The 24449-nt window shown below is 36.0% G+C and overlaps 1 protein-coding gene across 4 annotated transcripts in view; it reads left to right on the plus strand.

The window, feature by feature from the left end:
* The window catches only part of HCFC2 (host cell factor C2), a 40290-nt gene extending 16964 nt beyond the window's left edge, over window positions 1-23326 (plus strand). For 2 of the 4 annotated variants that reach the window (XM_024257341.3, XM_054528166.2), the window contains exons 6-15: window positions 1079-1185; window positions 1292-1480; window positions 5417-5584; window positions 6497-6549; window positions 11887-12064; window positions 13823-14026; window positions 14812-14885; window positions 16796-16933; window positions 20439-20624; window positions 21426-23326. In XM_024257341.3, the coding sequence (XP_024113109.1) occupies window positions 1079-1185; window positions 1292-1480; window positions 5417-5584; window positions 6497-6549; window positions 11887-12064; window positions 13823-14026; window positions 14812-14885; window positions 16796-16933; window positions 20439-20624; window positions 21426-21740 (1612 nt within the window). In that variant the 3' untranslated portion in view covers window positions 21741-23326. Of the gene's footprint in view, window positions 1-1078; window positions 1186-1291; window positions 1481-5416; window positions 5585-6496; window positions 6550-11886; window positions 12065-13822; window positions 14027-14811; window positions 14886-16062; window positions 16144-16795; window positions 16934-20438; window positions 20625-21425 lie in introns of those variants that run through there. The other 2 variants (XR_008512372.1, XM_024257342.2) reach the window with 2 other exon arrangements.
* The last annotated feature ends 1123 nt before the right edge of the window (window positions 23327-24449 follow it).

Genomic DNA, 24449 nt, shown 5'->3' on the forward strand with positions numbered 1-24449 from the left:
GAACAGTTTCTGGTATGAAGTGAGCACTCCATAAATGTTGACTGTTACTACCATCAACAAATTCCCTTATTTGTGCAACATTGTGCCACAATTGGGAGTACTGTTTAATTAGAATTTAATGAAATATTTACTATTGCAGTAATATTAAATATTAAATGTAATAGTTTAGGAAATGACTGTTGTAATTTAGAACCTAGTTTTGTTTTTTTTTTTTTAAATTCAAAACCAAACAGGATGGTCTTTACATTTAAACAAAATCTTATACATTTTTTTAACTGAAGAGCCATTTTATAAAATGAAATTTTCCACTGAAACCCCAACATATAAAATGGATTTTAAAAAATAGAGCTCTGGCCAGGCGTGGTGGCTCATGCCTATAATCCCAGCACTTTGGGAGGCCAAGGTGGAAGGATGGCCTGAGCCCAGGAGGTTGAGTTTGCAGTGGACCGTTATCATGCCACTGTACTCTAGCCTGGGCAACAGAACAAGATCCTGTCTCAAAAAAAAAAATCTCTGGTTGGCATAAAAAAAAATAGATCTGGTTGACATCAGGTCACATGGGCCCTGATTTCTGCCTAATGAGCCTTTCTCTTCCAGCAGCCATCAGGCTTGTCTTAAGAACTCCTAGGGCCCTAAAGGAACACAGTTTAAAGTTTTTTTGTTTAAGTGATATCAATGACCAAAGTTATATGAAATTTAATCCTCTTCGGTTACTATATGCATACAATTTTAAATTTGACTTTGGATGTCATAGATCAATTGAGTATCTCTCTGAGGTACCCTTTGTATATTATAGGCAATATTGATTTTTAAATATATTATAGTTGAAATATTCTTCACTTTAAGTAACTTGCCAGAGAGAAATAATTGTGATTCTGTATTGCTTCATAAAATTGTAAACTCTTGAAAAAAGACCACTTTATTAATCTTCTTATTCCCATTACCTTGGCAATGGTAAGTGAATGAATAGTTCTGAAGCTCTGAGTCAACTGATAGGAAATTTTTCTATTCTTAGCACTTCAAATCCAAGAAGTAAAATGAAATAAGCTACTTTATGTTTTTGTTTTTTGTTGCTTAGGATGTACATTTTTGGTGGATGGGTCCCACATAAGGGGGAAAATACTGAGACTTCACCTCATGATTGTGAATGGAGATGTACCAGTTCATTTTCTTACCTAAATCTAGGTGAGTCTTTTAAGAGTTACTCATTGAATTAATCTTTATTGATAAGATAATTTTTGTAATTTTGTTAAGAACAAAAGATTAGTCATGGATATTTCTATCTTTTCAGATACAACAGAGTGGACCACCCTAGTATCAGATTCTCAGGAAGATAAAAAAAATTCAAGACCAAGACCAAGAGCTGGCCACTGCGCTGTTGCAATTGGCACTCGATTGTATTTTTGGAGTGGAAGAGATGGCTACAAAAAAGCACTGAATAGTCAAGTTTGCTGCAAGGATCTTTGGTATCTTGATACTGGTAGGTAAGAATATTTAACAAATAAACTTTTTCCTTTAGGTAAGCACTCAAATGTCTGCCTTTTGAGACTTACTGTAAATGCGACTGCCTCTGTTTCCCATAATTAAGTATGAATGGAAGAAACAATATGTGTAGTTATTCTCCACTCCTGAGAAGTATATAATTATCCTCTCCTTGAGTGTAGGCTGGATTTAAAGACTCCTTTGCAAAGAATAGAGTATGGAAACGGAAAATAGTAGCTTTACAGAAACTTGGCAATCAGGAGAAACCTGGCAAGCACTACCTTAATCAAGTGATCAAGGTTAATATCACTAGTGATAAGTTAGTATCATTTACTCCCTAATATCATGTGATAAGTGAAAGTACCTCGGTAGTATTCCCAAATCCATAACCTCAGCCTAACTATGAGAAAATATCAACAAGCCCAAACTGAGGGACATTCTAGATCTTCTACAAAGAATATGTGAGCAGTACTATTCAGAAGTTTCAAAGTGAAGGAAAACAAGGAAAGACAAATAATCAAAAAGCGGAGGAGACGAAGGAGACATTACAACTGAATGTGATATTGTGTTCCAGATTGGATCCTGGAACAAAAAAAGACATTAATTGAAAAACTGGTGAAATCTGAGTTGTCTATAGTTGAGTTAATAGTATTAAACCAATAATTTCTTAGTTTTAACAAATGTGGTAATATTAGGGGAAGCTGGAGAAAAGGGAAAGCTGGGGTCAGGGGGTTATGGCAATGCTGTACTATCTTTGCAACTTTTCTGCAAATCTAAAATTATTTTAAAATAAAAGATTTTTAAAAAATATATTAGAGGCTGGGTGCAGTGGCTCACACCTGTAATCCTAGCACTTTGGGAAGCTGAGGCAGGAGGATTGCTTGGGGCCATGAGTTCAAGACAAGCCTGGGCAACATAGTGAGACCCTCATCTCTACCAAACAAAAAATTAGCCAGGTACAGTGGCTCACACCTATAGTCCCAGCTTCTTGGGAGGCTGAGGCAAGAGGATTACTTGAGCCCAGGGGTCTGAGTCTGCCTACAGTGAGCTCTGATTGCCCCACTGCACTCCAGCCTGGGTATCAGAGCAAGACCCCGTCTCTAAAGGGGGAAAAAATTATTAAAACACCAAAATTTTTAAAAAGTGTACCTCACATCGATTTTTAATAAATACTGATTGACAGCTGCGTAGCAGGAATTGTTCTAAATGCTGAGAATATAGCAGTGAACAAGACTGATAGTGCCCCTGCTCTCACAAAGAACTTACATTCTAAGGGGTTACAACAGCAAGGAGATAATGAGCAATAGTGAAACAGGTTAACAAAATAAGTTCAGTTTCTGTTAATCATGTGAATACATGAGATAGTGGTGTTAGGTATGGGGCATGGGAGTGGTGGCTGCTTCAGGGTGGGTAGTCAAAAAAGGCTTCTGTGGTGAGATGACATGGGATGTGATTCGAATGGTGAGAAGGAGCTACCCACATAAAAAGGCCAGAGAAACCACTGCAGGAAGAGGGAACAGCACATACAAGGAGTCTGAGATGGGAATACTTGGCGTGTTTGGTAACAGATTTGAGCTGGGTAAACAAAGAGGAAAGTGTAGGAATGGAGGTTAGAGAGATGACCACAGGACATAGGGCCTTGAATGTGGTGTTAGAATTTCTAAGTTATTTTTAAAGTACAGTGGGAAGTTTTGTGTAAGTTTGAAGGAGAGATGTGACACATTCTGATGTACATTTTGGAATGGTCACTGGCAGTTGTATGGAAAATGAATTGTAGGTGCACACTGCAAGACAAGTTAGAAATCTCTTGCAGTAGTCAAAAAAGTATTTTAGACTATAGTGGTGACAATGGAGGAGGGGTGGACTGGATAAATTCAGGATATATTTTGGAGTTCTTGTTGACAGAACTGGTTGATAATTTGTGTGGCAAGTGACAGGGAAGAATGGAGGATGAAGTTTTTAGCTTGAATTTTACTGAGATAGGGAAGATTGAAAGAAAACAGCATTGTGGAGAAAATCAAGAGTTCCATTTAGACCATGCTAAGTTTGAAATAAGATCAAGCAGGCATTTGAATAAATAGATGAATCTAGTGGCCATTAGAGAAATTAGATCTGGAGATATAATGTGTGATGTTATATGAGAAAAACAGATTATAAAACATATAATGACTCCAGTGTTTTCAAAATTATAAATAGAAAACTTGGAAGGACACACACCAAAGCATTATCTGAGAGCTGAGATTATACATTTTCTTCAGAGCTTTTCTGTCATTACTTATCTGTATTTTCTACAGTAGCATGTATTGTTTTTGTAATGTAAAAAGAGTTTAATTTTAAAATTAAGATGGTTGAAAAAATAATGAAACGAGAGTAAATGCTTTCTGTGGAAGAAGCATATACTAGCAAGCAAGAAAAAAAATATAGAAAATTCAACTTACTGGTTCATCTTTGAAATTGGAAATTATTAACTAAAGTCTAAGGATAAGCTTCAGTCTCTGAAATTGGATGAAAAAAATGTGTATGACTGAATTTTTCTCTGTAGGGATTATATCACTTTGCACAGATTCTCTAAGGGATCTGTGACTTAAAAAGATAAAAAAAAATTGGATTTGAATGGACTGTTTTTCTATAAACCTTTTCATAATGAGCTTTAGATATCAGTATTCTTCTAAAAGTAATCATGGCCACGATCATAAGGGCAAAATATAGATTTTGCTTTTCCTCTTGGTAAGTTAGCATCGGTTTTGGTGGAAGAGGGGGCTCATCTTGTTTTTTTTTTCTTTTTTTCACTTTTAGTTAAACTTTGTGCATTTGATAGCAATGTAAAAGAGTAATAGAATTCCATGAGGCTTTCTATGAAAAATCACAGTTCTTTGCTCGCACCTTTCCTCATTTTACTTGCTTTACAAGCATTTATTTGTTCTTAACTCTGTTAAATGATTCTTTACTTCCATATCTCTGTATCACATGCATATATTGTTACTTTGATGTATTTTTTTTTTCATTTAGGCAATAATGCGCTCACTTTCTGCTATGGAAGTTAAGGATTTATCTCTTCCTCCCACCATTTCTGTTTTTTCTTTTTTGAGACGGAGTCCCACTCTGCTGCCCAGGCTGGAGTGCAGTGATGTGATCTCGGCTCACTGCTACCTCCACCTCCCAGATTCAAGTGATTCTCCTGCCTCAGCCTTCTGAGTACCTGGAATTACAGGCGCCAGCCACCACGCTTGGCTAATTTTCGTATTTTTAGTAGAGACGGGGTTTCACCATGTTGGCCAGGCTGGTCTGGAACTCCTGACTTCAGGTGATCCACCTGCCTCGGCCTCCCAAAGTGCAGGGATTACAGGCATGAACCACCATGCCCAGCTGGTAGTACAAGTCTTGATAAGGGGGTATTAACTTCAGAGAAGTTATGCTTTTGTAAAATATCATGTCCAAGTTATCTTTGCTAACATTAACAGAATTGCTAAAATGTGTGCTGTTGGCTGAAAATTGGCTCATAAAATTAAAGAATATTAGAACTTCTAAGAAAGATAAAATAATGTAGCTTTAATACTTGACTCCCCTTGCCTCTCCCCAGCCTCCCTGCAAAAACCTTCTAGGATTCCCAGCTTCCCCCAAAAAAACTCCTTCTAGGATTAAACACATTTCCGAATCTGAAGTCTCGTATAGTTTGGTAGTTTCGTACTGGATTGTTTTGTTTATAGATATATTTGTCTAAGAAAATAAATAAATAAATAAATAGAATAAGAACCCGAAACTATTTTTATTTGACCTACTATAGCTGTGTTTATCTGAGTAAACTTTCCCTGTCTTGGTAAGCAGATGAAATGTTCATTGCTGATGTTTTCAAAGCTCCGGTCCACACAAACTATATTGGCAAACCATTTATACACTGGAAACTTAAATGTATAATATCATGATTGTTCTATAGAGAAACCACCAGCACCATCTCAAGTACAGCTGATCAAAGCCACTACCAACTCCTTTCATGTCAAGTGGGATGAAGTGTCTACGGTTGAGGGCTATCTTTTGCAGTTGAGTACGGACTTGCCATACCAAGCTGCATCATCAGATTCTTCAGCAGCACCAAATATGCAAGGTAACATAATTTTCATGCTTAAAGTATGTGTGCTCACATGCTTTTAAAAATATGTACTGCAGGCAAGGCATGGTGGCTCACGCATGTAATCCCAGCACTTTGGGAGGCTGAGGCAGGTGGATCACCTGAGGTCAGGAGTTTGAGACCAGCCTGGTCAACATGGTAAAACCCCATCTCTACTAAAAATACAAAAATTAGCGGGTATGGTGGTGCACACCTGTAATCCCAGCTACTCGGGAGGCTGAAGCAAAAGTGTCACTTGAACCCAGGTGGTGGAGGTTGCGGTGAGCTGAGATCATGCCACTGCACTCCAGCCTGAGCAACAAGTGAGACTCTGTCTTAAAAAAAAAAAAAAATTCACACACGCACACACGCACACATATACTGCAGTACGTGTGTGTGTGTGTGTGTGTGTGTGTGTGTGTGTATACACACTGCAGAAAAGTCTGTGATTAGGTTTGGTTTAAGAAATTTTATGACATTAGGTCCATGCCTGATAATTCAAATACGTTGTATTTCAGTTCTAAAACTTGGCTGTCTTACCATTATGATGTAGTAGAACACATAGACACGTAGGATAGATTGTGTTTTCTGCAGTTCATTTTTATGTACTTTCCTAAATTGACATATTACTTGACTTCAGCAGATGGCTTTAATTTGCTTTTATAAATATCTTAGCTTTTTTCAAAAGTATTTTTAACTAAATAGGCCTTGGAAGTAAAAGCAAACACAAATTTTGCACATTTTTCCAGAGAGGATTTCAGTCAACTTAAGCAAACTATTAAGAAAACATATAACCTTTGGTAAAGATACTACTTTTTAAACTTTAATATGTAACTTTAAAAATATTTAATTATATTTTATTGAAGCTAATTAAGAGCATATCAGTCTGAACCTTTCTCATTCCTGCAGGAGTCAGGATGGACCCTCACAGACAAGGCAGTAATAACATCATTCCTAACAGTGTAAGTAAAAAAGTGTGTGAAGGTAATTGGATGTTTATGGTTATAGTCTCAATTTTTATTCAGATATTTAGCATACTACTACTCTAGAAGAGGGGTCCTTAATCCTGCCTGCACTTGAGAGTTATCTCTGAGGTAAACAAACAAACAAACAAACACAGATTCCCAAGCTCTTTCTCAAATCTAGTGAAGCAGAATCTTTAGGAAAATGCCCAGGCAGCTCTGTTTTTGAAGAAAGCTTCACAGATCACTGTGACAGAAGCCTGAATTGAAAACCCCAGGCCAAGAGAAGCCTAGCTGCATTACACAGAGCATCAGACTAATTGAATGTAATGTGTACTTATGTGTTTATTATTTTGTCATTTCTAAATGTCACACAAACATACATCTAAAGATGTACTTTAAAAATATGTATAAAATATTTTCTTTACTATGTATTTTGTTTACTGAAAAATATCAGTTACTAAATTGAACACTTGTGAGGTTATTTCTTGTTTATGAAGTGCATCACAGTAGGTCTTGGTAGAGACTAATGAATATGCTTACTAAGATTCTTTATTTTTATTTGGTAAACTGCCATCTACCTCAGTAGACTGTTTTCAAGGAAAATGATGTAGGTATTGGCTCATATGTTCTGAGTATGACTGAAGACCAGTAAAGGCATAGGTCCGGAAGTATATCATGTCATAGTATGTCAGGAAGGGGTTATTGCAAGTAAAGCTCATACAGTTTTTAAGTAGCCTGTCATATTAGACATAATATTTCTATTATATATATTCCTATGTTATATGTTGATTATATACTATATATGTGTATATATGTGTGTGTGTGTGTATCACAAATTTAGATGATACTGTAAAGCTTATGATGAAGAGCAGTACTTTCCTACCCTGTCCCTACCTGCTCTTGATTTCTGTTCCCTAGAAGCAACTACTTTAAACTATTGTAGCTTTCTTTTGGTATCTAACTATGCACGGTTGTCCTTCTGTATCTGCAGGGCTTTGGTTTCAGGACCCACCCCCCGCAGTCCCCTCGATATTCAAGTCTCGCAGTTGGCCCTGTGGAACCTGCAAATGCGAAAACTCGGCCCTTTGTATCCACAGTTTTTGCATCCTGCGAATACTGTATTTTCCATATGTGTTTGGTTGAGGATGTGGAACCCACAGATATGGAGGACCAACTGTATTTATTAAAAATAATCCACGGCCAGGTGCGGTGGCTCACACCTGTAATCCCAGCACTTTGGGAGGCCAAGGCAGGCGGATCACGAGGTCAGGAGATCGAGACCATCCTGACTAACATGGTGAAACCCCGTCTCTCCTTAAAAAAAATACAAAAAATTAGCCGGGCATGGTGGCAGGTGCCTGTAGTCCCAGCTACTTGGGAGGCTGAGGCAGGAGAATGGTGTGAACCCAGGAGGCGGAGCTTATAGTGAGCCGAGATTGTGCCACTGCATTCCAGCCTGGGTGACCGAGCAAGACTCCATCTCAAAAAATAAATAAATAATCACACAGAAATGAACCTTACAGTTCAAACTCACGTTGTTGAAGGGTCTACTTTTAGATCAATTGTCTTCAATTATGAAAGATGACAATTTAATGATCTCTTACAATTCTGCCTCATCCCCTCCTTTCCTGTTCCCACATCCTTCACATATTTTTAGTAGACTTATGACTTGATGTTTACACTATGATGGTGAAATAGTTGCAGGTGAGCCATGTAGTCTGCTATGATAATTACTCCTTTTTCATGCAACTTTGTTTTTCCTGGCATTAACTGCCTCACTTTTTCACTTGCTTAGTTTTCTTCTTGTCTATCATTAATTCATACTCAAATTTTCTAAAAAATTATAAAACTTAAGATATTTGGACATAAAGGTAGTTTCTTTTTTCCCCCCTTGGAACCATTCCTCCTGGAGCCCCCTGTCCTTATGTACTGGTTCTTCTCTAGGCCTGCTGCACAGCTGTCACCTTAGAACTAACTTCTCTCTGTTTCATAATAGGAATTTATCTCTTTCCTGTGTTACAGCCCATATTTCTTGACCTTATTTCTTCCTCTTTCTTTGTGTTTTCCTTTATTTCGTTGCAACCCCCTGAGAAGTGGGCTTTTTTGAGATCTTGCATATCTGAAAATGTCTTTAGCCTATTTAACTGATAGTTTGGCTGGCTTATAGAATCCTATATTGGAAGTTTTTCCCTCAGAAATTTATAGCATTTTTTCTAGTGTCTTTTAGCATTCGGTGTTGGTATTGAAAAGTGTGATGCCATTTGGATTCCTGATCCTTTATATATGACCTAATTTTTTATCTTTTTATCCCCAGTATTCTGAAATTTCAACAATGGTGTGCCTTAGAGTGTATGTCTTCATTTGGTGTGCCTCACCCAGGGGACCCAATTGCTCTGGAAACTCATGACCTTCATTACTGATGATTTCTTCCCTCAATTTCTTTTCATTTTTTTTTAATAAACTAGTCCTCTAATTTTGCTTTTTATCTTCTATTTTCTCTGTGTATTCCAATTTTTACATTTTAAATATATCCAACCACATTTTTAATTTCTAAAAGCCTCATTTTATTCTTTATTTCTGTTATAGCACCCTATTCTTGTTTCATAAATACAATATCTTTCCTTCTCTCTTGAAGAATTATACTTCAAAAAATTTTGGAGTTTTAGTCTGCTCTTCGTTATATTTCTTTTTTTCAAGCTCCTTTTTATTTTTTAATGTGTTTTAACCTTGGACTTCCACATTAGAGGTTGTCATCAACTGTCTGGTGATGCTTGGCTGTCCCTTTTTGTTTAAAGTGAGGCTTTAAAAAAGCCTGGAAGGCCTATGCATGTGGGTGTGGCTTGTTGCTTAGTAAACCTTAACAAGAGTAAGTGGGCGGGGACCAACAAATGTCAGTATCAGTGGGTCTTTTTTCTTAGACCAATTGGTTTCCCCTAAGAATTCTCCAACCTCTTGCTTAGGGATTATGAGCCTGGCTGTCAGAATTCTGGGAGCTTAGTAAGGGGATTGGAGGGAAGGTATCTTTTTGTTCAGCATTTAGACTTTCATTTAATTCCTATTTTCAGTATGGGTGCCACTCCCCATACTTGTATCATCCTCATACTTGTATCACTTGAGCAATACCGTAGCGTAGTCTAGAGACTCACATTTCAACCTTTCTACCTATTTCCCATCTTCAGCTAGAATGGAGGAGAGGAATTTCTCTGGCTTGGTATGCTGGGAGAGCAGAACTAGGGCTACAGCCCTTCTTAAACAGGCTTCTGTGTGACAAGCCTCCAGCATTTCCTTGTACTCTGTACCTCTGCCACCACTGACTGCCCTGGGCCCTGGGGCACAAACGGGCCACATCTTAGTGACTTTCCACTTAGGAGAAGGCTCTTAGCTCCAGCTTTTCTGTTTTATATCTTATCTATTATTCTCTCTTCTGCCATTCTCTTTTTTCTTAAAAGGTTATAGCTTCATACTTTCAAAAATTCCTTTTTTGTCATTTGAATTGGGTTTTGGAGAAATCTCCTGAAGAGCAAATGTGTTTAATCTATCGTGTTTAATGAAAATTCTCAAGATTTATTTATACTTATTTTATAAAATTCTCATTAGACTGAGTGTCTGATTTTAAGCAAAAAGCACATTCGAGATGTAAGAATTTTGGAATGAAATAAACCAAATTCGAATTCTAGCTGTTACTTACTGGCTACCTGACTGTAGGTGTATTACTTCAGTTCTGTGAGTATCATTTTCTTCATCTATAAAAAAAGGGTCAAGTTATCTTACTGATAGGATTCTTGTGAAGATTAAGTAAGATACAGAGTTTATGGATATATATAGTACACTGCCTGCCATAATGCCTGGCATAGTTGTGGCTATCATCATCATCATCACTTATAAACAGTAGCACCACCAATTAAGGGCAAGCACAGGGCATATTATAGACAAGTATCCTCAGAGCCATGAGAAATTATGAGCCGACAATAAAAATAGAGACAGAACGGTAACAAAAAACAAGTAATTAGAAAGAACAACAATATTAGGGTATTTGAATGAAGCCAGGTCACTTTTATGGTTAGGTAGACCTATAGGTATAATAACTGATATTCACATTGATGACTTGAATTATCAAAACATTTTAAATGTGGTGGCTGGGTTCTGTGGCTCACAGCTGTAATCCCAACATTTTGGGAGGCCAAGGTGGTAAATCCTTCAGCTCAGGAGTTCAAGACCAGCCTTGACAGCATGGCAAAACCCCATCTCTACAAAATATAGAAAAATTAGCTGGGCATGCTGATGTGTGCCTGTAGCCCCAGCTGCTTGGGAGGCTGAGGCAGGAGGATTGCTTGGCAGGCAGTGGCTGCCATGAACTGTGATTGTGCCACTGCAGTCCAGCCTGGGCAACAGAGCAAGATCCTGTCTCAAAAAAATAAAAAATAAAAATAATTTTTTTAGGCCAGGTGCTGTGGCTCACTCCTGTAATCCCAGCACTTTGGGAGGCTGAGGTGGGTGGACCACCTGAGGTCAGGAGTTCAAGACCAGCCTGGCCAACATGGTGAAACCCCGTCTCTACTAAAAATATAAAAAATTAGCCAGGCATGGTGGTGGGCGCCTGTAATCCCAGCTACTTGGGAGGCTGAGGCAGGAGAATTGCTTGAACACAGGAGGTGGAGGTTGCAGTGAGCTGAGATCACACCATTGTACTCCAGCCTGGGCAACAAGAGCAAAACTCCATCTCAAAAATAATAATAGTAGTAATAATTTTTTTTAAAAAGTTTGAATGTGTTTATTATAGTGTGTTTAAGAAGGTTAAGAAAACTGTTAATTAGGGAGATTCTTATCCAAAATACTACATGGTATAGGATAATGATATGTATATGTATGAAATCTTTATATGGAAAACTCAGTCATATAAAATAGATATTTGCTTGAAGATTCCATATAGCTGAGATTTTACTTTTGGAGTTATCATATTTTTAGGATACATGTCTGCCCTTTAAGAAAATTTGACCAGACCCAGTAGCTTTGTTCTCTCCTGTGTTATATATGTATTTGCTTGTGATACTAGCTACCACTTATTAAAATGTAGATTTTTTTCCTCAAAATATACTCTCCCTTTCCTCTTCAAAACTGATCTTTTGAGCATGGAGATTAAGTGAAAAGAAATTGTTTTCTTAGAAACTATTATAAAATTGAAGAATAATCCTGTAGAAATTAATAATGTAATTTTTAGGTGTTTTGTATTTTGATAAAAAGTATTTAAATTGTAATTTATTTTGCTTGTTTTTTACATGTGTTTTTATTTCATTGAATATTGCTTACTACAGTAATCTGTTATATTTCTTGTAGATCAATGATACAATAAACAGCACAAAAACTGAACAGCCAGCCACAAAAGAAACTTCAATGAAAAACAAACCAGACGTTAAAGCACTGATGGATTCTAATGCCATTTTATATCCATCTTTGGCATCAAATGCTTCTAATCATAATAGTCATGTGGTGGATATGCTAAGGAAAAATGAAGGTATATGGATGACATTTTAAACTAAAGCTTTTTATAAAATCGGTGGGGAATTTAATAGTCATTGAAAAAGTAAATGTTGTACAGTTTTGATCCATTTTCCTAATAGCAAAAAACTGCCATATTCAACCTGGTTAGAATGATGTTAAAATACTGAGTAAGCACTTTACCTGAATAGTAATGATTAGTTATGAACTATGGAATTTAAATGAGGCAATTTTTTTTTTTTAAAGAATAGCCTCTCCATCAGGAAGAACTATAGTAGAAAATGATTAGGAGATTTATTAGGGATTCTTTTAGGACTCCAGGAGATGCATAGAGACTAAAGCAGCGGCTGAAATGGAGAGGCGAGAATTCATCATTTAAGAGACTTTTAGAAGGTTTCATCTATTAGACTTGACAACTGGTTGTATATGAGAAATAAAAATGAGTTGAATATGACTCCCAGTTTTTTGAGTTGGACATGAGAATAGATAATGATACTCTTTACCAAAACAGGAAATATAGGAGCAAGAACAGATTTTGGAAAAGATAGGTTCAGCTTTGAACTCTGTTTTTGAGACACTTCAGGAATATACTGGTAAAGATTTCTAATGGGCAGTTGGATACTTAGGCCTGGAGTCTAGAAGGCAGTACTAGGCTAGAAACATAAATTTAGAAATTAAGAGTATTTAAATGTAATCTCCAAAAGAGCAAGGATCTTGTTGACTTGTTCACTGCTAGATTCCTAGCACCTGGTACAGTGCCCAGGACATATGTATGGATTTGGGAGTGGTATTTAATGCACAAAAAAATATGTGAAGGGCGACAAGAAGAAGGCTTAAGTTTGTGAGGCATGATCTATGCCTGCCTTATTTCACCATTATAAAAACAAATACAATGTCTCACACATGGTAGACTTCACTGTTGTGGAATGAATAAATATACGTCATAGGAAAAAAATAGCTTCAAAAAGGAGTATGTGGTCAGCATTGTTTACAGTGCAGAAAAGTCAAGTAAATGAAAATTGAAAAATATCCCCTAGAAATCATTGCTGTTTGCCAGAATTATTTTATTAGAGTAGTGTGCTAGAAATCAAATTTTGGGGAGATCAAGGAAGTATAAACTGTTCTAGAGGGAATTAGTAAGGGGAGAGGGTAATTGGTGGGAATTGTTGGGTAAACGAAGAGGTGTGTTGTTTGCTTCAGGGATTTGATGATGTTTATGAGCCAAGGACCGAAACCTACTGACAAAGAATCTGAAAACCCTGAAGAGAGAGGAATGATTGATGGGGGTCCCAACATATAGGGGAAGGAATGGGACCAAGAATACAGGAAGATACATTCAGATTTTTTAGGAGAGAGGTCAGCAAATCTTCTGCAATGGAAGACAGGGAGGATAAGCTCAATTATTAGTACAATTCTAGTTTGCAGCCAAAGAAGGCAGAAAATTGAGATAATTCATGCCTAATGACCGCTAATATTTTTTTCCTGAAATGAAGGGCAGGGCCATTTGATCTATGATTTAGTGGAAAATCAAGAACAATGGTTCAGTGTTTAGAATGAACGATGAAGGTAAAAAGTTGGATATCCATTATGGATATAATGCACTTTATTTTTCTAAACATTTTATGCCTAATGGTTAATTCATACTAATACCATTTGTGGTGCTCATGTATGATTTTAAAACTGAAAGTATCAAGAATCATATGACAAGAACTATAAGACACAACAATTATCTGCAGATATCATATTAATAATTACCTTTTCCCTTTTATTTTAGGTCCTCACACTTCAGCAAATGTAGGTGTTCTAAGTAGTTGCCTGGATGTAAGAACAGTAATTCCTGAAACTTCTGTATCCAGTACTGTTTGCAGCACACAAACTATGGTAACCCAGCAGACCATTAAAACTGAATCATCCAGTACAAATGGGGCAGTTGTTAAAGATGAAACTTCACTAACAACATTCAGTACCAAATCTGAAGGTTTGAAATGTGTTTCACATACTGTATTTTGAACCATTTATGTATATAAATTCATCAAACTTACTTGTCTTAGATGGGAGTTGCATTTCATCTTGGAATTTTGTTATTAGTCATTTCAACTTAATTTCTGTGAACAAGAGTTTTCATTTGACCTAAATTTAACTTTTAGAATCTTTAAGAATTCTCCTTAGTTTTTGTTTTCTTTCAATCATGACTTTATGGATTTTGACCATATATTTACCTTTATCAGCTTTCATCTTTCCAGAATGTAATGTAAACAGATAAAGCATTTCAGTTAAATTTATTTTATAAAATATTCTCTGCATAAAATATTTAGATTAGCACACACTATTGAAATACAATCAGAATGTGTCTTTCCTACCATGAATAAATTTAGCAAACTTTTTTTTAGACAAGATTGGTTCTAGACTGTATTAACAATTCTTCCAACTTGCTTGATTTCTAATTTGATAAATTCTTATTCTTTTGAAATAGGAATTGTACTGCACCTTTAGTGAACATTCTCTGAAGTTCTAGCTAGTCATCAAACCCTTGAAAAATGAAGTTTATGAATTGTTTTGAGTTAAAGGGTCAATATTACTACTTATTGTAAAAATAGTACAGTACCCTCTGGCTATTTTTTATTGTGATAAAATACACATAAAATTTGCTGTCTTAGCCATTTTTAATTTTACAGTTGGTGGCATTAAATATATATTTAAAAATTACATTTTAATGTATCTGATGTTATGTAAATCTTATCTGATAAATTGTTTAATTTTTAGTTGATGAAACATATGCACTGCCTGCAACGAAGATCAGCCGTGTAGAGACACATGCTACAGCAACGCCGTTTTCTGTAAGTACATGACCTGGTGATGATGCATGTTTACACATGATTATGTACTTTTAAATGCTGAGCAACTTCTAAATAATTTCATAAAAAGATTCTCAGGTCTCAGTAATGAATTGACATAAATTTAGAAATAAATGATTGAATAGGAAAATGTTCACAGTATAATGTTTAGTGAAACAGCTGGATAAAAAATAATATGTGTTGTGTTCCCAATTTTGTTAAAAAATACATGCAGTTCATACATTTATACTCTCACATGTACCCACACATAACCACTCTAAAATCCAGGTGGGGGGCCACAGATACTTTTGACTTTCTTCTTTATGCTTTTTATATTTTTCTATAATGCAGTGTTATTTTTATAATCAGAAATGTGTGTATGTATATATACATACATATATGTGTATATATGTGTAAATTACATTAATGGTTAAAAGATAGGGTGTGTTATGGAACATAAAACTTGAATGGCTGTATTGCTAGCTACTTAATAGGAGCACAACAGAATATTGCAATAGTGGATTGACATAAATGTAGGGTAGCCCAATAATCTGTGATATTTGGTTGTCTTACATAGGCCAAATTTGGTATGCATGGCACCAAAGTTAAAATGCCAGGAAAGTGCCTTACAAATATACCAAGATTGTCTTACTTAGATAAATACAAGGATAATACATACATATACGTACTTTTGAGGGTTTTTTTTTTTTGTTATTAATCATTTCAACTTAATTTCTGTGAGCAAGAGTTTTCATATGACCTAAATTTAACTTTTAGAATCTTTAAGAATTCTCTTTAGTTTTTGTTTTCTTTCAATCATGACTTTATGGGTTATGACCATATATTTACCTTTATCAGCTTTCATCTTTCCAGAATGTTAAGTCCTAGTGTTTTTAGACTCTTCTTAGGGAAGGATTACTAAAATGAATTTTTTTTCTCTTGAGTCTATTTTGCCATGCATCAGCCAGAATTGTATTTGTTATTTGAGTTGGAGCCAGTTGTTTTATAAAAGTTGTTGAAGAGAGTTTTTACAACTTTAAAAAATGAAAACAAGTTTAAAGCTATTACTTTTTTTTAACTTTAAAGACTCTTCTAGTTAGCTCACTTTGTCATGTGTGATAGCCTAAATATTAAAAAAATGTGAATTATAAGCATGTACCTCTGCTGTTATATATTTAAGACAGAAATAAATAACTGAAGTGCACATTTGTTTTGAGCTTCTGGAAACAGTGTCTCATTTATAAGAAGATGGCTTTAAAAGGTTAGTTCCAGGGATAAGTATAATTCACTTACCACTAAAAGTAGCTTAAGGTAGAGGAAGTTTATTTGTTTTAAAACAGGATAAAAAATGTAAAACTGTTTAATCTACTCCTCTTTAGTATATACTAAAGTATATTCAAATTGCATTTTAGTTTTGAACATTTTTTCTCCTTTTAGGTTTGGAGAATCACAGGTATTTCAAGTGCAAAGATCACTGAATTTTTGCTAGTTGTTTTTGGATCTAGAAATGAGCCAGCTTGGAATGAATTTTTCTGTATTTGCTCCTTTTGGAGCAAGTTGTAATGTTACGCTAAAGGAATTACATTTTCTGAGAGAGTCTCTGAAATGACAGTGTTCTATAAAATAGCTGGCATTTTAACATATCACTGATTGGAAAGCATGCTAACTCCAGCTAGGTTGATAGTACAGAGCTACTGACTTGGAGAATGCCTGTCACTCCTGTGTTTGAATTGGCATCCCTGTTTCACTGTCAGTTGACCTAATCTGTTAAGACTTTATTTACTTATGAGTTGTTAATGTTGTGGTGTTTATCCAAATACCTATTTGTAGATCACTGCATGGACTTATTAAATCTTGAAATTTTTCATATATTCAATAAGAGTCTTCATAAATTTTTTTTTCTCTGAAATTAGAAAGAGACTCCTTCAAATCCAGTGGCCACAGTGAAAGCGGGAGAACGACAATGGTGTGATGTGGGAATTTTTAAAAATAATACAGCTTTGGTGAGCCAGTTTTATTTGCTGCCAAAAGGGAAGCAAAGCATCTCAAAGGTAGCTATTGATATATTTTCTACATTGTAAATTATAAGCCTCAAGGATGAGATTTTTCTCTACCAATAACTTAGGGAAAGGAAAAAAAATAATTAAGAATGAGATCTCTATTTTAGAACCCTGATTCAGGTCACTTGAATGAGTAAAATTGAGATCCATCCACAATCTATATAATTGGGAATTCTGTATACCAAATGTATTAGGCCGTTCTCGCATTGCTGTAAAGAAATACCTGAGACTGGCCGGGCGCAGTGGCTCACGCCTGTAATCCCAGCACTTTGGGAGGCCAAGGCAGGCGGATCACGAGGTCAGGAGATCAAGACCATCCTGGCTAACACAGTGAAACCCCATCTCTACTAAAAGTACAGAAACTTAGCCGGATGTGGTGGCGAGCATCTGTAGTCCCAGCTACTCAGGAGGCTAAGGCAGGAGAATGGCATGAACCCGGGAGGTGGAGCTTGCAGTGAGCCGAGATGGTGCCACTGCACTCCAGCCTGGGTGACAGTATAAGACTCCATCTAAAAAGAAAAAAAAAAAAAAAAAAGAAATACCTGAGACTGGATGGCTCAAGGTTCCACAGGCTGTACAGGAAGCATGATGCTGGCATCTGCTCAGCTTCTGGGGAGGCCTCAGAAAACTTCCAATCATGGCAGAAGGTGAAGGGAAAGCAGGCATGTCTTACATGGCAGGAACAGGAGCAATGCGTGGGGTGGGGAGGTGCCACACACTTTTAAACAACCAGATCTCATGAGAACTCACTATACAATACTAAGGGGGGATGGTGCTAAACCATTCATGAGAACTCTGCCCCTACAATCCAATCACCTCCCATCAGGTCCTACCTCCAACACTAGGGATTACAATTCTACATGAGATTTGGTGGGAAAACAGATCCAGATCATATCACCAAGTTACATTGTATTCTTTGTTAAGGCCCTTTGTATCGACTACATCACAAGCATGTCATTTAAAAAATCTTTGAACCAGGTGTGGTGGAGCATGCCTGCAGTCCCAGCTACTCAGGAGGCTGAGTCAGGAGGATTGCTTGAGCCCAGGAGTTTGAGGCTGCAGTGCAGTATGATAGCACCTGTGAAGAGCCACTACATTCCAAACTGGGCAACATAGCAATACTTATCTCTAAATTCAAAAAAAAAAAAAAAAAAAAACAACTTATACAATCACTGAGATGGAGAGTTTTTTGTTTGTTTGTTTGTTTGAGACAGGGTCTTGCTCTGTCACCCAAGCTGGAGTACAGTGGTGCAATCTGAGCTCACTGCAGCCTCAACCTCCTGGGCTTAAGTTATCCTCACACCTTGGCTTCCTGAGTAGCTGGGACTACAGGGACAAGCCACCATGACCAGCTAATTTTTGTAGAGACTGGGTTTCACCATGTTGCCCAGGTTGGTCTCAAACTCCTGGGCTCAAGTGATCCTTCCGTCCCGGCTTCCCAAAGTGCTGGGATTACAGGCATGAGCCACCACACCCAGCCAGTGAGCTGAATAATCTAGTCTGACTAGCACAGATAAGAGTTTTTTTAAATATCTCTAATTTTGTTAACCGGTGTGTCTAGAGAATCGAACTTTTTTTTTCTATTGAAAAAGAAATTTTTTTTATTCCTGATTTTACAATTAAAAAAAATCTAAAAGCCCTGATATGCTATTAAATACAATCTAATGTTCTCTTGATTCTGAAACCCCTTAAAGAGGACCTCAAATACATATATGAGATATTTTATATATATGTAAATTAGACATTTAACCTTCTAAGAATTATTAAATAGATAACAGCTCCAAAGCACATTGGAAAAATTTATGAAGGCCAGGTGCAGTGACTCGTGCCTGTAATCCTAGTACTTTGGAAGGCCAAGGTGGGAGGAGCTTGAACCCAGGAGTTCGAGACCAGCCTGGGCAACATGGCAAGATCCTGTCTTACAAAAAATAAAGAAATTTTCTGGGCAAGGTACGTGTCTCTGCTCCCACCTACTTGGGAGGCTGAGGTGGGAGGATCACTTGAGCCAGGAGGTCAAGGCTGCAGTGAGCCATGTTCAGGCCACTGCACTCCAGCCTGGATAACAGAGTGAGATGCTGTCTCAAAAAAAAAAAAAAAAAAATTATTAAATGGAGAATTTCTGAGAGAGAATTGCCAAGGAAATAGATGTTCATTTTGAATCTCCTGAAGATATGCACAAATGAGGATTATATCCTATATATTTATATATATTTTAGTTGCTCTACTATTACTCCTCGTATCCCTCTTTTTCATATAGAATTTTTCTAATTCTTGACAAAAATAGAAATTCTAGTTAACAATTAGTATTATGCCCAGTGAAATTTCTCACTGTAGTTTGATTTCACGTATTAAGATGTGTCTGTGTCTAGGGGCCTAGTAGCTACCTGATTTTTCTTAAAAGAAAAAAATAGCCTAAAATTTAGAGCTAGTAAACTTAGGTTTAAATCACTAGTTCCAGCATTCAGCAGTGTGATCTTGGCAAGTCAACTTGTTTAATCTCTCTTAGACTCAGTTTCCTCATCTGTAAAGTAGAGGTGACATGGCTCCCTTAAAGTAGGAGAACACAGTGGCACTCTCTGTCTAACTGGGAGAGTTAGGGAGAATATGTAAAAATTGTTTGAAAGTTGTAAATGTTATTATCTTCCTACCTAGAGTATATATATAATCTAATTATTTAACATTTATTTGGTGTCTGCTGAATTTTAATTTTAAAAAAATGCTCTATAGGCCGAGCGTGGTGGCTCAGGCCTGTAATCCCAGCACTTTGGGAGGCCGATGCGGGTGGATCACATTTGGTCAGGAGTTCGAGACCAGCCTGGCCAGCATGGCGAAACCCCGTCTCTACTAAAAAATACAAAAATTAGCTGGGTGTGGTGGCAGGCATCGGTAATCTCAGCTACTCGGGAGGCTGAGGCAGGAGAATCGCTTGAACCCAGGAAGCAGGGGTTGCAGTGAGCCAAGATTGTGCCACTGCACTCCAGCCTGGGAAACAGAGTGAGACTCCGTCTCAAAAAAAAAAAAAAAAAATGCTCTATACTACATGCTAGTCACTCCTTTTCTATCAAGCTTGCCTGTCTCTAAAGGGTATTGTTCCTGGGCAGACTATTATTTGACAGTATATCTTCTGAGATTTCTGTTTCAAGATAAGTTTACATGATGGTGGGATAGTTGATACTTTGTTTATGGTGGTTGTCAGCTTTTTTCTGCCTTCACATTGTTCACATGCAGAATGCTCTTACATTTCTGTGTATAATCAGTGATTCTCAACTGTAAAGAGTGCTCCCCTCTGGATAAGGAGCACAGATTTATGGACTTAGTTGCTTGTCTATTGGAGGGTTCATTCCATGTGAGAGAGAGGGAGATAAATGTGAACCAGAACCTTAAAACATAATTTATTCTTTAAAAGTTTTTTTGTTTAATAAAAATTGAATAATTTTTAAAATTTTAATATATTAGTTGTACCTTTTCTTTGACTTTTGCATATACTACATTTTAGGTAGGAAATGCAGATGTACCTGACTACAGCTTGCTTAAGAAACAAGATCTTGTTCCAGGCACAGGATACAGATTCAGGGTTGCTGCAATCAATGGTTGTGGGATAGGTCCTTTCAGCAAAATCAGTGAATTTAAAACTTGTATTCCTGGTTTTCCTGGAGCTCCTTCTGCAGTCAGAATTTCAAAGGTGAGACATTGGGTCAAGACTTGTTGGTGATTTTAAATTATTTGAAATTTCATATGTGAAGTAAACTGTCAGTTTAGAAATTCTTGTTACCATCTAATGAAATGAGAGATACCTAAAAGGATGGATTTAAAGTTTAAAAAATAATTCTAGCTAATCATTCTTTTTTTTAGCTTTTAAGTTCAGGGGTACATGTGAAAGTTTGTTACAAAGGTAAATGAGTGTCATGGGGGTTTGTTGTGCACATTATTTCATCACCCAGGTATTAAGCCTAGTACCCATTAGTTATTTTTCCTGATCCTCTCCCTCCTCCCACCCTCCACTCTCTGATAGGGCCCAAGTGTGTGTTGTCTCCCTCTATGTGTCCATGTGATTTCAAGCAAAATTACAGCATCCAAATCACAGAAAGGCAGGGAAATCTGGTATGCTTCTAAATTTGTTCTTGTTATTATGGAACAAAAACATTTGGCTGGAGAATTTTAATAGAGCACTCGAAACTGGATTATATTTTATCCTAATGTCCTGTCCCTCCCTAGAGATTGTTTAGGCAATAAACATCCCTGTTTTGGGATATTACAGGCAGACATTTAAACTTAGCTGTGTTTTTGAAAAGCAAGCATGAAATTAAACATTGTAGATCCAAATGAGGTAGGTTTTAAAAATCAACAATAAAAGATGTAACATCTAATGCAATTATTTTAGTAAAAATGAGCATTTTGTATTCTAAAGATAGACTCAACATAATAAGTGATAACAGAGGAAACTTAAGAACCTTTAACCTGGTTTTTTTCCCCCCTCTTCAAGAATGTTGAAGGTATCCACCTTTCCTGGGAACCTCCAACTTCACCTTCTGGAAATATTTTGGAATATTCAGCCTACTTGGCTATCCGCACAGCACAGATACAAGATAATCCAAGTCAACTTGTGTTCATGAGGATTTATTGTGGTCTTAAGACATCATGTATAGTAACTGCTGGGCAACTTGCAAATGCACATATTGATTATACATCCAGGCCTGCCATTGTGTTCAGGATATCAGCAAAGAATGAAAAGGGATATGGACCAGCTACACAAGTTCGGTGGCTTCAAGGTAACAATAAGAAAGCACCTTTAAATTGAATTGGTTTTTTTACTGAAGCTATTGTGATGATGATTATTTATTAGTAACTGGTTATGAAGATTTGTCATTTAAAAGAGTATTCTCTGGCTGTATTTCCAGCAGTTATGAACTTGAGTTTGTAAATTGTTCTTAAAATGTATTTGCTGAATTATAGATCCAAATAAAAGAAAAGAAGCAAAGACTCTCTGAAAATTAGTATATGAGTTCTTCCTTACAGATATAGCTCTTTTATAAAGAAAAACAGTGAAATTAAGATAAAAGCTAGAAAGCTTTATTACCCCAATATCTTTTATAAGGGCTATGTAACCCAGTCATCCTAGAGTTATTGAGATGATTCTAGTAACTGGCTGTTGTATACTATGCTGTCTTATATAGTAAATGTTCTCTACATTGTAAATGTCCTACCTTTGAGTACTCCCTCTATCTTTATACTATATGAGCAGTGTTCCTCTAACAACTGTCTTCTATTGGATAATATGTGTGATACTATAATAATTCTAGTAGTTATTTGATTCCTTTCTTTGTTTACAGTTAGCACAGAGCTTAAGAAATTAAAAAAGAGGCAAGTTTAGAAACTGCTTTTGAACTTTTATTATTTTCCAAGAATCTTGGTAAAATACAAGAACAATGAGTTTTCTTGATTCTTACCAGGCCAATATATTTGAATATATTTTTGGCCAAAGCACTTAACTTATCTGGCCCTCATTTTCCTCATAACAGATGAGGGAGTTAAAACAGTTTATCTTTTAGGTCCCTTTCAGCACTAAGGTTTTGTGTTTTTAGTAGAAGTGAAGTTATGTCCCTGAACATTTTCATCTGTCTTAATGGCTCTAATTTTGCTTTTACTAAAATTAAAATCTTCATAATTGAATTTAAAATTAAAGTATATGTCCTCCTATTGGAGAAAGAAACAAGCACCTTAACAGGACACAGGTTTTAAAATAGTGTTTTAAACATTTGTAAGATTTTTGTAAATGCTCTAAATGTTTTATTTTTGCATTGTTTTTACCTTGAAATTGTATAAACTTTTTTACTATGAAAATATAAGCATTAGACAGCTAACTCAGGTTCCATTACAACCTTAAAGATACAGATAGGCATTATAAACACTCTGCTACAGGTAACTTGTTTTAAACCTTTTAGGAATTTCATGGTTCCACTGCCTATTTAAATCTGGAATTAATATACAGAGCAATAATTGCAGAAAAGATATTTCAAACTAAGAGCTTCAATAACTGCAGGGGCACAGGTCTATCTTTTTTTATACCACATAACCTTATGCCAGTTTAGGTTGACTGAGTAGCTATGTCCTCAAATTTCATGTATGATACCCCCCAGCAAAGATGGATTTAATTGTGCAGAATTGATATATATGTGTGTTCCAGTTACTAATTTAAAGTGTATAGAATATTTTAATATATAATTTTTGTAAAGAACTGGGATTTTTATACTACAGTATTTGTAATTAATGTGTCTCACTAATTAAGTTTCTCTTGAAGAAAATATGCAAATTGTTAGACACATAATGAGTGGTTTCCAAACTCTAAAGATAAAATAAATGCACTACTATGGTGTTGTTAGAATACCTTTTTTGTGGCTGTATGAATCTTTACTCTTTAAATGTGTACTTTACAATGTTTACAAGGAGCTTCTCTGGTTTGTTATCCCAGCAATGCCCTTGGTGAGAGCTTCATTCTGCATTTGTTTAATTCATATGCTTTGCTTTTGGCATATGCTTGCTTTTTGCACTAGTAGAATTTTAACTTACCTCATTATTATGTTTGTAATCATTTGTCTAGCTTCTGTAATGTATCTGATATAGGCTAAACAAATACTTAACCAAAGTTAAAATACATGGTAAGCAATTTTGCACATATTAAATATTAGAGTTTGTTGTGTATATGTGTATACTTAATTATAAAAAGAATATGAATGGAAAGTTATACTAAAAGTGTATGTTTCGAGCCCAGTTATTTTAAAGATCTATTGCTTTAATAGAAAAAGTTTGGCTTTTAACCCTTTCTTCTCTGCATTAATTAACAACGTGCATCTTGAAGCCCTTCTCCTAATGACAAGGAATAAGTTGATTTTAAGCAAAGGATAGAATATTTGTTTGAGTGTGCACATTTATACCTGTTTAGTATTTGATTCAATTAAGCCTCCACTCTTCTGGATCAGGAGGTGATTCTGAACCTGTGGTTCTAACATATGACTTACTTTTTAGAGGGAAGAGAAGTCTTTCTATACTGAGGGATTTGTTAAAATCATCAATGTTTTTGCCTTGAGACTTAGCCCAGATTCTATTTTTTTTTTTTTTTTTTGGCATTTGTACATTAAGCACCAGTCATATTTATCTCTGTGATAAGGGATTGGTGACTAAAAAATGCCATTAAGAAATCTCTGTGGCTTTGATATTAGTAGTTAATAAGAGATCTTAGAGCTGTGTGCTGATGAATAGAATGAATTGGAGTAAATAGCAAGAGAAGTGCATTTAGCTTCTTATGATTTGCACATTTTCTAAGTGAAGATCCCTTTGTGTAGCAATAGGCTGTATCATGCAGATACTTTTCATAGGATTTGCACTGAGTTAAATGACTTTCTTTACTCTTCCCAGTCGGGTAAGCAATTCAAATGTAACAAGCCTTTGTGCCAGTCCTCTTCTGTGTTCTGCAACTCTGGCTCTCATAAGTAGTAAAAATATTTTTGAT

The sequence above is a fragment of the Pongo abelii genome, chromosome 10 (assembly GCF_028885655.2).
Source record: "Pongo abelii isolate AG06213 chromosome 10, NHGRI_mPonAbe1-v2.0_pri, whole genome shotgun sequence".
Taxonomy (NCBI): Eukaryota; Metazoa; Chordata; class Mammalia; order Primates; family Hominidae; genus Pongo; species Pongo abelii.